The 19853-nt window shown below is 42.4% G+C and overlaps 1 protein-coding gene across 2 annotated transcripts in view; it reads right to left on the reverse strand.

Moving 5' to 3' along the window:
* Positions 1-19853, reverse strand: part of LOC135504664 (IQ motif and SEC7 domain-containing protein 1-like) — a 183664-nt gene that overhangs the window by 117476 nt on the left and 46335 nt on the right. For both annotated transcript variants that reach the window (XM_064923423.1, XM_064923430.1), the window contains exons 2-3: positions 18070-18099; positions 5283-5390 (exon numbers count right to left, since the gene is read on the reverse strand). In XM_064923423.1, the coding sequence (XP_064779495.1) occupies positions 5283-5390; positions 18070-18099 (138 nt within the window). The remainder of the gene's footprint in view (positions 1-5282; positions 5391-18069; positions 18100-19853) is intronic.

Consider the following 19853-nt stretch of genomic DNA (forward strand, 5'->3'; position numbering starts at 1 on the left):
CATTACGTCAACAATTATAGGAATGAATGGTCAGTAGAGAGACAAAGTAGAGTCGCAATTCAACGGCTCAAACACGAGACGTATGTGGCAGGGTCTAGAGTCAATCACGGAATACAAAAAGAAAACCAACCCCGTCACGGACATTGACATCTTGCTCCCAGACAAAATAAACAACTTCTTTGCTCGCTTCAAGGACAATACAGTGCCACTGGCACGGCCAGCTACCAAAGCCTGTGGACTCTCCTTCTCCATGGCCAACATGAGTAAAACATTTAAAACGTGTTAACCCTCGCAAAGCTGCCGGCCCAGATAGCATCCCTAGCCCCGTCCTCAGAGCATGCGCAGACCAGTTGGCTGGTGTGTTTACGGACATATTCAACCAATCCCAATCCCTACCAATCCCACATGCTTCAAGATGGCCTCCATTATTCTTGTTCCCAAGAAAGCGAAGGTAACTGAACTAAATTACAATTGCCGCCGTAGCACTCACTTCTGTCATCATGGAGTGCTTTGAGAGACTAGTCAAGGATCATATTACCTTCAACCTATCTGATACCCTAGTCCCACTCCAATTTGCTTACTGCCCCAAAAGGTCAACAGACGATGCAATCGCCATCACACTGCCCTATCCCATCTGGACAAGAGGAATACCTATGTAAGAATGCTGTTCATTGACTACAGATCAGCATTTAACACCATACTACCCTCCAAACTCACAAAGGTGCGTTCTCAGCCCTCTCCTGTACTAGGGCCCTCGGACTGTGGTGTCAGGAAAATAAACTCTCACTCAACGTCAACAAAACAAAGGAGATGATTGTGGACTTCAGGAATCAGCAGAGCGAGCACACCCCATCCACATCGATGACACTGACACTGGAGAAGGTGGAAAGTTTTAAATTCCCTGGCGTACACATCGCAGACAAACTGAAATGGTCCACCCACACATACAAAGAAATTTGGCTCGTCATCGAAATCACTCAAACTTTTACAGATGCACAATCGAGAGCATCCTGTCGGGCTGTATCACCGCCTGGTACGGCAATTGCACCGCCCTCAACTGCAAATCTCTGACCACTTAAATGGACTTAATAAAGGTACCAGTAGTCACTTTAAATAACGCCACTTTAATTTTTTTTACATATCCTACATTACTCATCTCATATGTATATACTGTATTCTACACCATCTACTGCATCTTGCCTATGCCGCACACCATCGCTCATCCATATATTTATATGTACATATTCTTATTCATCCCTTTACATTTGTGTGTATAAGGTAGTTGTGAATTTGTTAGTTTACATGTTAGATATTACTGCATAGTCGGAACTAGAAGCACAAGCATTTCACTACACACACATTAACATCTGCTAACCATGTGCATGTGACCAATAAAATTTGATCAAGAAGTACAACATTACAAATCTTTTCTGAGATGAGATAATTAACTTCATATCTGTAATATTGTATAGCTTCGGATTTGTAATTTTGAGGAAAATAGGCACCTTTCTCGACTCATACGCTGCCTTTGAGAAGGGATTGAGTGACGATTAGTTTAGCAACCACGTGACGCAGCTTGACAACTTGAACGCGATTGGTCGACAGTCTGCTGGGTTTGAGGTGTTATACATTCCTCCATTAATTGCCCAATGGTATTCCTCTCTCCTTTCTCTAATATCTCTGTCAACGGCACCATGCAATGCACCCTGGACTTAAGAAGCTGACAAATAGGAGAAAGGTGCTCGACTTTCTGTTAACCTGTAGTGAAGCCCAGCCCGTGAACGGGACCGTTATCATCATCTGACACTAATTAGCAGAATGCAACGGACATAAATCTTCCTAGAAAATCTTCCTATTCATGAAAATCACAAGTGAAATATATTGGAACACAGCTTAGCCTTTTGTTAATCACCCTGTCATCTCAGATTTTCTAAATATGCTTTACAGCCAACGCAAGACAAGCATTTGTGTAAGTTTATCATAGCCTAGCGTAGCATTATGCCTTGCTAGCAGCAAGCAAACTTGTCACGGAAATCAGAAAAGCAATCAAATTAAATCGTTTACCTTTGATGCACTTCGGATGTTTTCACTCACGAGACTCCCAGGTAGACAGCCAAAGTTCATTTTTTCCCAAAAGATTATCTTTGTAGGCGAAATAGCTCCGTTTGTTCTTCACGTTTGGCTGAGAAATCGCCCGGAAATTGCGGTCACCACAATGCCGAAAAATATTCCAAATAAGCTCCATGATATCGACAGAAACATGGCAAACATTGTTTAGAATCCATCCTCAAGGTGTTTTTCTAATATCTATTTGATAATATATCCGTCGGGACAATTCCTTTTTCTGTAGGACCGAGTGGAGTAATGGCTACCTCTGCACTTTACGCGAGAATCTCTCTCGGAGCCACCATGTGACCACTTACGCAATGTGCCCCCATACAGCTATTCTTCATCAGAAATGGGTAAAACTACGTCACAATGCTGTAGACACCTTGGGGAATACATAGAAAGCGTAAGCTCGCTGATGGTACAGCTCTATAGGGAGTCGCAGTGCTTTCAAAACCTGGGGCACTTCCGGATTGGATTTTTCTCAGGCTTTCACCTGCAGTTCTGTTATACTCACAGACAATATCTTTACAGTTTTGGAAACGTTAGAGTGTTTTCTATCCAAAGCTGTCAATTATATGCATATTCTAGCATCTTTTCCTGACAAAATATCCCATTTAAAACGGGAACGTTTTTTTTCCAAAAATGAAAATACTGCCCCCTAACACCAAGAGGTTACTACACATTTATCGCAAAAATATGATAAAAGGCTCATTTGAGAGAAGATATCCTCCCGAGTTATGACATCGGCCAGTATTGAAATCTGACATGTATGATAAACATACTTGCGATCTAAAAGTCATATTCTTATTATCTTCCAGTGTAGTGAGAGCAGCTTTATCACAGTACTACGTCATACCGGCCAGATTTTTGCCTGCTTGAATGACAACTCAGAAACAAATGAAAACATGAAATGACCCAGGGAATAGATAGAACATCACTCAAAGATGCACAAAAACAATATAACATTCAAATTGGGTGAACCTTTCCTTTAAGGACTTTTACTGCATAGTGCTGAGCGATTAGTGCTTTTTGAAGTCTGTTCGGTTTCGGTTCAAGTATAGGAAAAAAATGTAAGGTTTCCGATAAAAAAAATTAACATTAAATGCACTATGTATTTTGTGGGTTGAATGCTGTAAAACCGAATAAAACAATTAATAAAAAGTCCCATGATGGTAGTGATTGCCCATTGCTGCTTAGCATTTATTAACCATAATTTATTCACATTACGTTACTTTAATAAAATGGAAATTCAAATAATTGAACCCAAGTCAGTCAATTAGTTGCTCAAAAAAAAATGGGTGAAAAAAAGGAAATTTCAGTTAATTGTTCAGCAGTAACAATGCATGTACTGTGTACATAATGCTGAGCTGCAGTAATTAACACTTCTTAATAATGTTAATACATTTAAATGTAATAACCACCTGGGGGATAAATTAACTCAGCAGCCAACTAAAACAAATCAGTAAATTGTCCAAATAATCACTAATGTGTTGGGGGCATATTGGAGTGTTGTGCTCTGTCGTCAGTCAGCTGGTTGGTGATTAGGGACTGATTATGCTAATGAGTCTGTGAAATGATGAAGCAAAAACAACAGCGCTGCGAGCCAGCCTATCACGCTTCAAATCACATCCATTATTGTGTTGGCCTTCATAACCCATTTCACCTATTAGCTACTAAATGTGTTCCTGAAACAAACACTATCACAGAGGACACAACTGATCTGACATACTAATTACTCAATATGTTCACGATAATCTCCTCTGTTTCTCTGTAAAACGTCATAAACCCCATGGCATTTAAATCAATGAAACACTTCACAACATCTACAATATCAGATACCCATATCTCAGGTCTTGGTCTCTCATTTCCATATAAACACACCGTAGATACAGATGTTAAATGTTTTTGAAATGAGCCTGGTATGAGCTTCGGGGATAATTTGGGCCTATAATGAGGAGGGCAGGCTATTGAGTGGGAGCTCATTGCTATTTGATGATGAAGCACAGGGCAATGAAGAAGCTTTGAAACCTTTTGAAGCTGTGTGTGTGTTGTGTGTGTGCTCTCTTATCCCGTCCGGCTCTTGTTGTTTATTGAGAGGCTCTCAGGCTCCAGGTAGTGGGTGGTATTATACACAAACATCATATCTCATTAGTGGACTACATAATGGACAGGATGCCCATTAGGAATGTCCGGGGGGGAAAAACAGCCATGTTCCCCCCAGATGGATAAGGTATCACAATCAGCTCACTAGAATATGCCAACAGAGACTCAAACATGGTGCAACATATCTACCAGAAGGCAATTTTACTGTGAACTCTGTTTATAACACTAACACAATCACATCAAACACTTAAGCCTTGTTCACACTGCAGGCCTTAATGCTCAAATCTGTTTTGTTTTTCAAATCTGTTTTGGACTACTGACTGTCAAACAGCAAGTTACAAGTGACCAAATTGTATGTATGTGTGTGTGGTGTGTGTGTTCAGAAAGCAGTCATTTGCTGACATGGCTAGGCTAGTTGTCATGGTAACGACCAGTCCGTGCACAATGGTATAGGCTGATTGGTGGTGAACCTTGTGCTTCCTATCACTCAGAAGTTGTGTAGCAATCTAAGGTGACAACAATGCCTGCCATGGACTATTCCCATGTGCTTTGAATGTTCAAAATCATAGTGTAAGAACACTTAAAGCCTCAAAAGGAGAAGATGATCCAACTTGCAAAACAAGTAACCACAGCATCAAGATAGCTAGATAGCGGTTCAGTTTTCTAGCACACTCACTCATTTGTTTGTAAACAATTAACAAGGTGGTTAGCTACCACATGTTGTTGTCAAACTGTCAGAGTTGCTAGCAAGCAACAAGATATACCAGTCTAAAAACCATTTGAGGGCAAATAAATCAGATTTGACCATTCAGACAAAGGCCAATAATAGGATTTGTTTCTTACTTCAAACCACCTATGAATGAGGTTTGAAATGTGGCTTGAAATATCAGATAACAGATTTTATTTCAGTCATTTCAAAACTGCCAATGTGAAAAAGGCTTTAGTCATCTGCAGTTTGAGGGCACCAGTTGTGATTAAAGCCAAACAAACCATTTCAGTTCTATCAAGCTTTAGGGGTCCATACAGGCACACTGAACACACACCCAAACAAAGACAACATGTTACTGTACCCAAAAGAGGCAGACTTCCACTTGCGGCAGGGGAAACCTCTCCTACAGCCGGCTGACACCAGACTGGCAGGGTTCTCTGTGACGTCGATGGGCAGAGAGGCATGTCTCCTGTAGAGAGAAACAGAACACAGTCATCACAACCTGACTGGAGCCATTTCATTTGAAACTGAACGACAGGATAAATGTGTGTGTGAGTGCCTCAGGATTGTTCCCCAGGTGACAAGGGGATCTTTTTATGGCACCATTTCAGCCAGTGGCACCTTCCTGCTTCACTCTCAACCTGAGCACTTATTATTTTCATACATCTATATGTTTTAAAATGGGGTATTATTGTGTTTAGGATATTAAATCACATACCCATGCTTTTCTGTTTAACACACATTTTAAAGAGAAAAAGCATTCAGGGTTGTGTACAAAAAAAAAAAACTACAAGTGTGCATGCTCTAGTTCCTGAACAGCACAGCTTGGAGAGCTCCAAAAAACAACTTCTTGATAAAGACTTGAGTCATAAAAATGCATTGAAATTAAGAACTGTGCACACTTTGTAGAGGTGTGTGGCCATTTGGAGACACCAGTTGGTCCTCTCCCTCAAACCCTTGTAATGTATGTTGTTGCACCTACCCCACATTTTTCAGGAACATTCTTATCATGTTACTGAATGTATCCAGAGCATTTTACTTGGTCTAATCATTTTTGCCATACTCTCCAAACTGTTCTCTTTAAATTGCTACCATGGTTCATATTTCTTCAGTAAGAAACATTTCAATGCAGCCGTATCCATATAAGTCAATTGAGTAAAAGAACTCACGCTAAAGAACTGAATTTGATGGTATTTTTTTTAAACGCCTAGCACACATTACAATCTTTCCACAGAAGAGATGTATTGCCTGGAAAATCTACAGTTTAATCTGGAGCCTACGACATCATACATAATATATAATGTGGGGTTAACAAACACACTTAGTTCTCCCAAATCGCTCTTTCCACATCCTAAAATGAATCAGCTGAGCAGCAGGAGTATGGTTTTCATTATTCAGATGGTTCCGCTTGCATTATGATCTATTAACAGCTACACCATGGAGACGCAGTAGGTCATAATATTAACAATTCAGTAGAACAACAATATTTAGTGCAGGACAAATGAAATGATCAAATTAGTGAATTAAATCAGCAACATGACATTGATGAGATGTTTAAGATCATATGCAGTAGAGCCATATAAACAAAATGTTCAGCAGCTGTACGGACACATTCATCATGAACACAGAGAGGCACTAGGAATGAAATACAATGGTGCAGTTCAGAGGTCACCTCCCAGAATACACCCGAACATGTCCAGCGGCATAATGAAGGTCCTGTCTATGGCAGCCGCTACCGCATAAATCTCATTGTGACTTGTGTAAAAAAACATCCTGAATACACTTCAATCCTACTTGTGAAAGAAGGAGAGACATGAAGAAATGGAAAATAATTCCAAAGAAAGGACAAAAGAAATGGAAAGTAATTGCCCATGTAGACAGAAGGTCAGGTTATTTGTAGTGTTTCTACAGTCTTTGTATGTTTGTGTTCTGCACTGAATTCTATTTTGTCAAGGAACTCTCCTCCTGATGTCGTTATGGCCATCTCTCTCCTTCATCATCATATACCTGAAGTAGTTCTCCCCAGCAGCACTTCTCACTCATCTATAGAAGAGCTTCCATGATCCACCTTCGACCCGCTGGTGCCGGGACCATCCCCTCTTCAGTCCACCGCCAGTCTGCCATCAGTCTCTCAGAGGTGAGGACCTTCATTAAGCATGGAGCCATGTAACATCTGGCCTGAATGCTGAACAGTGGCCATTTTTCGCCATCACAGAACTCTGATCCCATCTCTGTCAGACACACAGAGCAGCAGGAAAAGCTATCTGACATCTTTTATGAAAGCAGTTTGCTCAATCAGATTAACATTTGGCCTCAGTGTCTTCGCTAATGTTCCATGAACAATAGCTTGACTGGTAGGTAGGATGTGTGCAGTAATATTCTGTAATCCCTCTATTGAAATTCACAGCTATGTAAGAAAAGTAATTATAGTATGAATATAGGTGAGGAATTACAGTCGCCTTGTATTTTGCCATTATCACAGAGTATAATCAGTTCATGTCTTGCTTGAAAACACCTTCACAGAAAAGCCCAGAATGCACCGAAAAAGTTTTTTAATTTCTCATTTCTGCACACAAGCCATGATTAATATCAGTTGCAAATTGAATCAAGGGCTGATGCCATTTACTGCTGTTTGAATTATTAATTTCACAAATGCTAATGTCCCATCTCTCTCGCTCTCTTTCTCCACTGAATGAGTTTGGGGAGCTGTGAACCATGAATTACTCTGATTTCTTTCCTCTATTAGTGACTGGCAGGGCTGCAGAGACCAAACGCAGGCACACAGAGACACATCTCCAAATCGAAATCAGCAATGGGTGTTACACAACTCCACTGGTAAATTGTAGGAGAGCCTTTCTACAAGCCAGCAGGCTGAGGTAACTTAAAGGAAAATCATCATAAATAACTTCCGTTCTGCTTGGTCACCATAGATAGTGCAGTTTGTGAGTTCAGCTAGCTGTCTGTCTGTGCTGACTTGGATGTCATTCAAGGTGAAGCAGTGCTGAGAATAATGGGAGAGGGGGTTATCAAAACAATACCAGGAAATAAATTCCATTGTAAACTGGGTGGTTCAAGCCATGAATGCTGATTGGCTGACAGCCGTGTTATATATATTTATATACAGTGGCAAGAAAAAGGCGTGAACCCTTTGGAATTACCTGGATTTGTGCATAAATTGGTCATCAAATTTGATCTGATCTTCATCGAAGTCACAACAATAGACAAACACAGTGTGCTTAAACTAATAACACACAAATTAGTGTTTTTCTTGTCTATATTGAATACATCATTTAAACATTCACAGTGTAGGCTGGAAAAAGTATGTGAACCCCTAGGCTAATGACTTTTCCAAAAGCTATTTGTAGTCAGAAGTCAGCTAACCTAGAGCCCAATCAAGGAGACGAGATTGGAGATGTTGATTAGAGCTGCCTTGCCCTATAAAAAAACTCACAAAATGTGATTTTTATTTTATTTTTACCCCTTTTTCTCCCCAATTTCGTGGTATCCAATTGTTTTTAGTAGCTACTATCTTGTCTCATCGCTACAACTCCCGTACGGGCTCGGGAGAGACGAAGGTTGAAAGTCATGCGTCCTCCGATACACAACCCAACCAAGCCGCACTGCTTCTTAACGCAGCGCGCAGCCAACCCGGAAGCCAGCCGCACCAATGTGTCAGAGGAAACACCGTGCACCTGGCAACCTTCATTAGCGTGCACTGCCCCCGGCCCGCCACAGGAGTCGCTGTTGCGCGATGAGACAAGGATATCCCTACCAGCCAAACCCTCCCGAACATCGATGATGCTAGGCCAATTGTGCGTCGCTCCAAGGACCTCTATATATGCCATTTTTATTAGGTATTAGGTACTCCTACAGACAGTGAGGCACATGACCATGGCTTGCTATATAAAGGAGGCAGACAGGCATCGAGGCATTCAGTTACTGTTCGATTGTATGTTAGAATGGCCAAAATGAGTGACCTAAGCAACTTTGAGGATGGTATGATTGCTAGAGTCAGGCACGCCAGTTCCAGTATCTCAGAATCTCCTAAAACAGCCCTTAGTAGGGGGTTATTCACATGATAATCCCTGGGTTCTCATGCCTTATAGCTTAATCATTGGTCCAGAATGTTTTCAGTCTGACAGGGGCCTGTGTGTGTTTTAAACAGAGGATGGTGGGAGTACAACTCAAGGACAAATCTCCTCTTCAGTGGGCAGTTATCAAAGTTCACCATCACTCTCCATGGTGATGAGATATATACGCTCATGAGTAGCAGAGGACAACCTTGTTTGATCCCAATGAAGTGCAGTTGGGAAAACATTTCAAATGTTTCCCTGGAGAACACTTCTAATGAATCCAGAGGCAAGGCACAGTGGCAGCAGAGTACAGTAGACACCTCTTCTACCCAGGGACCACAGTGAGTCCGCATGCAACGACAGTTCCTGGCATCGCACTGTGACTGAGCAAGGTGCAAGCTTGCAGGTTAAACAGTAGGTTAAACAGTCCTGTCTTACTGTAGTCACCTTGTCACAGGCATTTCCTGCTCCCCTGTTGATATAGCCCTGAGGTTCAAATGCAAAATTATTCCAGGTCTGTGTAATAGCTGTCCATCTAAGATTTACCACTCGCCCTAACCGAGGTCACTTCGTGTGTGAAGTGCTAAAAAATGATCTGAAATAGGTGCAATTCTGTATAATTGCACATTCACTCAACTACCATCGTCACATCATCATTATGCTGCAGTATGTACACGCTTCAAAACATGACAGTGGTGTCTTCATCAGTTACTGATGTTTTAACACATAATCAGAAAGCATTGGCCTGAACATGAGGGATCAGAGCCGGTGCTTTGTTCTCTCTCCTACACAGTAATAACAGTTAGGTTTTCTAATCACTCTCTATTTCAGTCTCCACACCTCCCTGCTGAGAATGACAAGGGAATGAAAAGCCACTGATTCTGTCAGGCCTCTTGTTGCAAAGCGTTTCCGTTGAGCCTCTACAGAGTTGGGGTGGCAGGTAGCCTAGTGGTTAGAATGTTGGGCCAGTAACCGAAAGGTTGCTGTATCAAATCCCCTGGCTGACAAGTTTAAAAATCTGTCTTTCTGCCCCTGAACTAGGCAGTTAACCCACTGTTCCCCGGTAGATATTGTAAATAAGAATTTGTTCTTACTGACTTGCCTAGTTAAATAAAGGTAAAATAAAAAGGCAGGCAGGCATCACCACATTGAGCATGGTTATATGCACACAATAATGTGACTATTGTGAATATTCGGAATTAATATAATAGTTTGTTTAAAATGTTTACCTGCTTTGCAAGAAGAACAACCCCCTAATAATACTGTTTATGACTAATGCCATTCTCTGCATTCTGCCACAATCAGTTTCATGTTGATTAATTAGTGTGTATGGAAACATACTCATTGTCATTCCACTTTGGACCCACATTACTCATTCAGGAAAACAGAACGACAACAAATGGCTACTATGACTGGAAGCCATATGGATGTTGTATGATCAAATAGTTTCATAATAACAATGATAATTGGATTCAATCTAGAGAGATGGTAGAGAGTTGCATTTCCCTGTGGTTCCTGTGTTTCGGAATTCATAGGATAATATAACTACCCTTTTGTGAAACACACACCAACATACTTATTTGCACACACTGAAAAACAGGAAGTGTTATTCAAATATTTATCACACTTGAATGAACACTGCTTACATTCATCCCCAGCCCTCGTACTGTATTGAGTGTCTGACTGTGACTGCTGGTGATCTCTCCAGCTCCCTCCAGCCTATTGTTCCCTGCTAGTCAGGGTTTATGAACGGGTGCTGCTTTACACATCAAAACCAGGTCATTGAGGCTGTTCTGAGGCTGTTCACACCAGCAGTCAGTCAGTCTCTCACATTGCTGGCTCCTAATCACGTCTGAATGAAGCCATCCATTTTGATTAGTGGAGAAGGCCAATTAATCACAGCCATGTTGTTATTCTTCGCTCATTAGTTCCCCTACACGTCCTCTCACTGTCAGCTACAGTACCTCACCTCAGAAAAGCAAATTCTCAGGTACAATGACTTTTCCATGTTTAATGATAGCGAGAGCTAGCCAACTAGGTATGTAATGCACTAGATTTTAAACAGCCAGGCTCCGTTTAGGTCATGGTGTAGCTGCATATTAACATACAAGAGACTTGTAAGCAATATGACTATGAGCCTAGTGACTGTCGCAGGAGAGTGGTACCTCAGTGGCTGTGGAGTGGTTTTGAATTTGAAGAGCCTGGCTTACTTTGAGCTTCAGTATTGTATATCAAATGGGAAAGACTAGAGTCTGTGATATAGAGCACCGTTTGGGTCTTTACGTGTCAAAAAATATACATGTCAAATAACATTATTTGATGTGCCAAGTAAGCTTGTTGACCATTCAGGACCTGAATGTGACTGCACGTCACATAATAATTTAACACGTTCATGAATTTTGGACATAGTGATTACACATCGATTACAGCATCACCATATTTCATAGCGATTCACCGATATGTATGCTATGATTCTGGTAAAGAATCGGGCACCTCCCAATGCCGCAAGAGGCAGACACACACTTCCCTAAGCTCTCGGGCAGTGCTGGTCAGAAAAAAGCTAGCTAGTTGTTGGATGCAAACAATGTTCTCCTCCAAAAACACAGCAAAACAACAATCTGTTTCAGTAGCTACAGTTAGCGAGCTAACTATCTAGCTAGGTGTCATCATCTAAAATACCCCTCATTTATAAGACAGCTTTTGTATTTGGGTGATGGTCCCATGCTTAGTCATGCTTATAATGTTAGCATGGGGCAACAGGGCTAGGTACTGTAGCTGGCTAGCTTGCCGAGTTTGTTACCTAGCTAGCTGGCAGGCAGAAGCAGCAGGATCATCATCCTATCTCCCCTGCCTCTGGAATGGTTGCATGTCAGGGAGAATGTTGGTCTACCAAGCTAGCAATTTTTATCCTGCTCATTTGATCCTGATCTTATTTCAAAAATGCTCACACAGACATTTTCCCATTCGGTTGAACAAATAATGGCTTATTACCAACGCGGTATTTTAAACACATTGTGACTGGTGTGTGTGCTTGTTAGCAGACTTCTTTTTTTACAGATTTGACAGCGCTACTGACCGTAGTGGTGAAACTTGGCTTGCTAATGCAGATTCGCCGCACGCAACATTCTAAAAAATAATTTTGTTATTTGACACGTCAAATTATCAGTTTAAAAGACGCATCAAATATTGTTATTGGACTTGTATCTTTTATCACACGCATTAGACCCAAACGGCATCCCATACTATGAGGTTGTAGGCCTGTGCTGGTAGTCTTGGGACTGTATTAGTGCTGAACGTAGTGGTGGATGTTGCAGCAATTTCACTCAGCCGGGCCCTGGTTTTACGTATTTATGTAGAAAGACTAGACATACACACAACGTGAATTTCTGTCTGGGGAGTGGATTAGCAGTGGTAGCAGTCGATGCCTACTAGCTCTTGGATGACTAAAAGTGTAGATGAAATAGCGGCTTCTACTGCAGTTATGATGATTGACACTACCCATGTATGTGGGTAAAGGCTTAATTAGCGGGATGAGTTATTGGCCAGTTATCTCAGAAAGCCTGATAGCTGATTGAAAAGAGGCCCAAGTCTCTTGTGTTTCACAGTTTGAGTCCCTGGCAGACACGCAGCATCTTTAGTACACTGGCTCTGCTGGTGATGCTGCTCAGTGGGTGAGCACACACACACAGACACACACACAGGAAAAGACAACGACACCTCTGGTGCTCAGCCCTCTCTTTCACCTTCGCCTCAGTAAGCGAGGACAGCCAGTACGTAACACAAGAGGCCGGAGCACAACAAACAACATGGGAGGAAAGAACCGAGATGGCCTGAATCTAATGTACAGTTGAAGTCAGAAGTTAACACTTAGGTTGGAGTCATGAAAACTCGCTTTTCAAACACTTTTCAAACACATAAATTTCTTGTTAACTTCTTATGGCTGGGGGGCAGTATTGAGTAGCTTGGATGAATAAGGTGCCCAGCGTAAACTGCCTGCTACTCAGGCCCAGAAGCTAAGATATGCATGTTATTAGTAGATTTGGATAGAAAACACTGATGTTTCTAAAACTGTTTGAATGATGTCTGAGTATAACAAAACTCATATGGCAGGCAAAAACCTGAGAAAGAAAATCCAACCAGGGAGTGGGAAATCTGAGGCTTGTTGGTTTTCAACTCTTTGCCTATCCAAGATAGTGTGTAAATTTGGTCCGATTGCACGTCCTAAGGCTTCCACTAGATGTCAACAGTCTTTAGAACCTTGTTTGAGGCTTCCACTGAAGTGGGGGCGAATGGGAACTGTTTCAACCTTTGGCTGGGTTTTTCTGTGACTAGGTGCTGACCAAACATATTCGTTTGGTGCGCTTTCGTCGTAAAGCCTTTTTGAAATCAAACACTGTGGCGGGATTAACAACAAGTTTATCTTTAAAATGGTGTAAAATACTTGTATGTTTGAGGAATTTTAATTATGAGATTTCTGTTGTTTGAATTTGGCGCCCTGCAATTTCACTGGCTGTTGTCATATCGATCCCGTTAGCGGGATTTCAACCGTAAGAAGTTAAACTATAGTTCTTGCAAGTCGGTTAGGACATCTACTTTGTGAATGACAAGTCATTTTTCCAACAATTGTTTATTTATAATTATTTAACTTATAACTCATTGTACCACAATTCCAGTGGGTCATAAGTTTACATACACTAAGTTGACTGTTCCTTTAAACAGCTTGGAAAATTACAGAAAATTATATCATGGCTATAGAAGCTTCTGATAGGCTAATTGACAACAACATCGGAGTCAATTGGAGGTGTACTTGTGGATGTATTTGTGCCTCTTTGCTTGACATCATGGGAAAATCAAAAGAAATCAGCCAAGACCTCGGAAAAGTAATTGTAGACCTCCACAAGTCTGGTTCAACCTTGGGAGCAATTTCCAAATGCCTGAAAGAACCACGACCATCTGTACAAACAATAGTAGGCAAGTATAAACACCATGGGACCACACAGCCGTCATACCGCTCAGGAAGGAGAAGCGTTCTGTCTCCTAGAGCTGAACGTATTTTGCTGCGAAAAGTACAAATCAATAGCACAACAGCAGCAAAGGACCTTGTGAAGATGCTGGAGGAAACAGGTACAAATATATATATATCCAGAGTAAAACATAACCTGAAAGGCCACTCAGCAAAGAAGAAGCAACTCCTCCAAAACTGCCATAAAAAAAGCCAGACTACGGTTTGCAACTGCACATGGAGACAAAGATCGCACTTCTTGGAGAAATATCCTCTGGTCTAATGTAACAAAAATAGAACTGTTTGGCCATAATGACCATCGTTATGTTTTGAGGAAAAAGGGGGAGGCTTGCAAGCCGAAGAATACCATCCCAACCGTGAAGCACAGGGGTGGCAGCATCATCTTCATGTTGTGGGGGTGCTTTACTGCAGGAAGGACTGGTGCACACAAAATAGATGGCATAATGAGGAGAAAACGTACGTGGATATATTGAACAACATCAAGACATCAGTCAGGAAGTTAAAGCTTGGTCGCAAATGGGTCTTCCAAATGGACTATGACCCCAAGCATACTTCCAAAGTTGTGGCAAAACGGCTTAAGGACAACAAAGTCAAGGTATTGGAGTGGCCATCACAAAGATAGACAATTTGTGGGCAGAACTGAAAAAGCGTGCGAGTAAGGATGACTACAAACCTGACTCCGTTACACCAGCTCTGTCAGGAGGAATGGCCAAAATTCACCCAACTTATTGTGGGAAGCTTGTGGAAGGCTACCCGAAAAGTTTGACCCAAGTTATACAATTTAAATGCAATGCTACCAAATACTAATTGAGTGTATGTAAACTTCTGACCCACTGGAAATGTGATTAAATAAAAGCTGAAATAAAATCACTATTATTCTGACATTTCACATTCTTAAAATGGTGATCCTAACTGACCTAAGACAGGGAATTTTTTCTAGGATTAAATGTCAGGAATTGTTAAAAACTTGGTTTAAAATGTATTTGGCTAAGGTGTATTCGGCTAAGATGTATGTAAACTTCCGACTTCATCTGTATATCAACAGTGGTGGAAAAAGTACCCAATTGCCATACTAAAAGTAAAGATACCTGAATAGAAAATGACTCAAGTAAAATTGAAAGTCACCCAGTAAAATACTACTGGAGTAAAAGTATTTGGTTTTAAATATACATAAGTACTACAAGTAAATGTAATTGTTGTACTTATGTATCAAAAGTAAAAGTATAATTATTTCAAATTCCTTATATTAAGCAAACTTGTTGTTTTCTTAAATTTACAGATAGCCAGGGGCACACTCCAACACATCATTTGTGAGTATGCCACATCAGAGGCAGTAGTGTGTGAATTACTTTTGGGTGTCAGGGAAAAGTCAAAAGTACTTTCTTTAGGAATGTAATGAAGTAAAAGTTGTCAAAAATATAAATGGTAAAGTAAAGCACAGACACCAAAAAACTACTTAAGTAGTACTTTAAAGTATTTTTACACCAATGTATATCAACAACACAAACTCAGCTCCTCTAGGGTTCTCTCCATTCTCAGAAAGCTCAGACAGACAACACTTGAGAAGCAGGAGGAAGAGTGTAATTCACCATCTGCTCAACAGGAGCATATGTGCTGCTTACCCAAGATATTACATCTATATACTATGGAGAGAAGGAGCTGGAGACAACTGGGCTTATTTACTAGGGACCGGGAAGCAAAGCACCTCTACTCAACATGCCAGTCATGTTTTCCAGCCCTAGGCACATCACATCAATGATGTATGCTGATTCCAACTTTAAATCACTCCACTGCTTTCACATTTACTGAGACACTCCCATATAAACCTCATGCCACAGAGACGGTATAACTCAAATACAACAGTTAATTGTACTCAATGCAACCTTGGGTTGCACTCAACTCTCAAACCCATAATTTCCCCCATCATAATGGCCACTAGTGGACATTGAGACACATCATCAGCACCTAGCTGCTACTATCATCACCTGAGGACAATCACTCAGGTCTCTGCTACTGCAGCATGTTTTAAATCACAGGGTCCGTCAGCTATAGACTGGAGAATGTAGGGCATCATATGTTATCTAGAACCAGAACCTACTCAAGAGAAATCGTGTGTCACGTTCTGACCTTTATTTCCTTTGTTTTGTCATTATTTAGTATGGTCAGAGCGTGAGTTGGGGTGGGCAGTCTGTTTGTTTTTCTATGATTTGGGTATTTCTATGTTTCGGCCTAGTATGGTTCTAAATCAGAGGCAGGTGTCATTAGTTGTCTCTGATTGAGAATCATACTTAGGTAGCCTGGGTTTCACTGTGGGTTTGTGGGTGATTGTTCCTGTCTCTGTGTTTGCACCAAATAGGGCTGTTTAGGTTCTCTCACGTTTATTGTTTTGTAGTGTTCGTGTTTCTTTTTTTTATTAAACATGAATCAATATAACCACGCTGCGTTTTGGTCCACCTCTCCTTCAAGTAAAGAAAACCATTACAGAATCACCCGCCACAACAGGACCAAGCGGCGTGGTGACAGGCAATGGCAGCAGGAGCAGCGAAAGGAGGAATGGACATGGGAAGACAGAGGCAGCCGGAGAGAGGAGCCGGCGATACGAGGGAACACGGTTGGCAAGGAAGGCCGGGAGTCAGCCCCAAAAATGTATTGGGGGGTGGCTCACAGGGAGTATAGCGACGCCAGGTAGGAGACCTACGCCAACTTCCTGTGCTTACCGGGGGGCTAGAGAGACCGGGCATGCACCGTGTTATGCTGTGGTGCGCACAGTGTCTCCAGTGCGGGTGCATAGCCCGGTGCGGTACATACCAGTTCCGCGTATCGGCCAGGCTAGAGTGAGCATCGAGCCAAGTGCCATGAAGCCGGCTCTACGCATCTGGTCTCCAGTGCATCTCCTTGGGCCGGCTTACATGGCACCAGCCTTGCGCACGGTGTCCCCGGTTCGCCTGCATAGCCCAGTGCGGGCTATTCCACCTCGCCGCACTGGCAGGGCGACCGGGAGCATTCAACCGGGTAAGGTTGGGCAGGCTCGGTGCTCAAGAGCTCCAGTGCGCCTGAACGGTCCGGTCTATCCAGTACCACCTCCACACACCAGCCCTCCGGTGGCAGCTCCCCGCACCAGGCTTCCTGTGCGTGTCCTCGGCTCAGTACCACCAGTGCCAGCACCACGCATCAGGCCTACAGTGCGCCTCGCCTGTCCAGCGCTGCCAGAGCCTCCCTCCTCTACAGCGCTGCCGGAGTCTCCCGCCTGTTCGGCATTGCCGGAACTTCCCGTCTGTCCGGCGCCGCCAGTCAGCCAGAGCCCCTCTGTCCAGAGCTTCCGCCCCAAGCTTCCGCCCCTCTGTCCCGTGGGGTCATTTAGTAGGGTCACCGTGGTCAGGAGGCCACGGAAGCGGACAAGAAGGCGGACTAAGACGTTGGTGAAGTGGGGTCCGCGTCCTGCGCCAGAGCCGCCACCGCGGACAGACGCCCACCCAGACCCTCCCCTATAGGTTAAGGTTTTGAGTCCGGAGTCCGCACCTTTGGGGGGGGGGGGTACTGTCACGTTCTGACCTTTATTACCTTTGTTTTGTCATTATTTAGTATGATCAGGGTGTGAGTTGGGGTGGGCAGTCTGTTTGTTTTACTATGATTTGGGTATTTCTATGTTTCGGCCTCGTATGGTTCTCAATCAGAGGCAGGTGTCATTAGTTGTCTCTGATTAAGAATCATACTTAGGTAGCCTGGGTTTCACTGTGTGTTTGTGGGTGATTGTTCCTTTCTCTGTGTTTGCACCAGATAGGGCTGTTTTTGGTTTTCCACATTTATTGTTTTGTAGTGTTCGTGTTTCTTTTTTTTATTAAACATGAATCAATATAACCACGCTGCGTTTTGGTCCGTCTCTCCTTCAAGTAAAGAAAACCGTTACATCGTGGGTGGAGAGAGAGAGAGAGAGAGAAAGAAAGAAAGAGAGAGGAAAACAGAGAGACAGAGATAGAAAGAGTGTCCTTGGTCAGAGTTAATAAAATGCTACCTGAATACGTGCATTACATCATGAGTAATGGTGTACATACCTGACCATTCTGGAACTGTCACACTCAGATCTGGAAAACAAAGAGGCAATAGATTAGTGTGTTAATATAAAATTAACTGACATTCAATACTAGCGCACAGTATATGGAAACATCTCATTGAAACAATGATCAATTAATCAAGGATGATATGACAATATAAATGACTAGCTATTTAGCTTGGTTTCTTCATTCAGTCAGTGATTAAGTATAGTGATATATAAGACACATTACAGGGACCCTGCAGCAGAGTGCTTTGCTAAGAGCTGCCTACAATAGAAAAGACCAAACTGAACAGATAAGTTAGGCCAATTACACGGAAACTGAATTACACTGAGAATCAAATTGTTCCCTTTAAAATGTATGCCAAAAAGAAACCACTGATTTCAAAGTTTAACAAATGATTTGTATTTATTTTCTAGCACATTTATTTAACCAGGTAGGCAAGTTGAGAACAAGTTCTCATTTACAATTGCGACCTGACCAAGATAAAGCAAAGCAGTTCGACACATACAACACAGAGTTACACATGAAGTAAAACAAACATACTGTAAATAATACAGCAGAAAAATAAGTCTATATCCGATGTAAGCAAATGAGGTGAGATAAGGGAGGTAAAGGAAAAAAAAGGCCATGGTGGCAAAGTAAATACAATATAGCAAGTAAAACACTGGAATGGTAGATTTGCAGTGGAAGAATGCGCGAAGTAGAAATATAAATAATGGAAAGGAGCAAAATAAAAAGGAGCAAAATAAAAAGGTGCAAAGGAGCAAAATAAATAAATACAGTAGGGGAAGAGGTAGTTGTTTGGGATAAATTATAGATGGGTTATGTACAGGTGCAGTAATCTGTGAGCTGCTCTCACAGCTGGTGCTTAAAGCTAGTGAGGGAGATAAGTGTTTCCAGTTTCAGAGATTTTTGTAGTTTGTGCCAGTCATTGGCAGCAGAGAACTGGAAGGAGAGGCGTAATTAGTTTTGGGGGTGAACAGAGAGATATACCTGCTGGGGCATGTGCTACAGGTGGGTGCTGCTATGGTGACCAGCGAGCTGAGATAAGGGGGGACTTTACCTAGCAGGGTCTTGTAGATGACCTGGAGCCAGTGGGTTTGGTGACGAATATGAAGCGAGGGCCAGCCAACGAGAGCGTACAGGGCGCAGTGGTGGGTAGTATATGGGGCTTTGGGGACAAAAACGGATGGCACTGTGATAGACTGCATCAAATTTATTGAGTAGGGTATTGGAGGCTATTTTGTAAATGACATCGCCGAACTCGAGGATCGGGAGGATAGTCCGTTTTAAGAGGGTATGTTTGGCAGCATGAGTGAAGGATGATTTGTTGCGAAATAGGAAGCCAATTCTAGATTTAACTTTGGATTGGAGATGTTTGATGCGAGTCTGGAAGGAGAGTTTACAGTCTAACCAGACACCTAGGTATTTGTAGTTGTCCACATATTCTAAGTCAGAACCGTCCAGTGTAGTGATGCTGGACGGGCGGGCAGGTACAGGCAGCGATCGGTTGAAGAGCATGCATTTAGTTTTACTTGTATTTAAGAGCAGTTGGAGGCCCCGGAAGGAGAAGGCATTGAAGCTAGTCTGGAGGGTTGTTAACACAGAGTCCAAAGACGGGCTAGAAGTATACAGAATGGTGTCGCCTGCGTAGAGGTGGATCAGAGACTCACCAGCAACAAGAGCGACATCATTGATGTATACAGAGAAGAGAGTCAGCCCAAGAATTGAACCCTGTGGCACCCCCATAGAGACTACCAGAGGCCCGGACAACAGGCCCT

This window comes from Oncorhynchus masou, chromosome 18 (genome assembly GCF_036934945.1).
Source record: "Oncorhynchus masou masou isolate Uvic2021 chromosome 18, UVic_Omas_1.1, whole genome shotgun sequence".
In the NCBI taxonomy this organism is placed as follows: domain Eukaryota; kingdom Metazoa; phylum Chordata; class Actinopteri; order Salmoniformes; family Salmonidae; genus Oncorhynchus; species Oncorhynchus masou.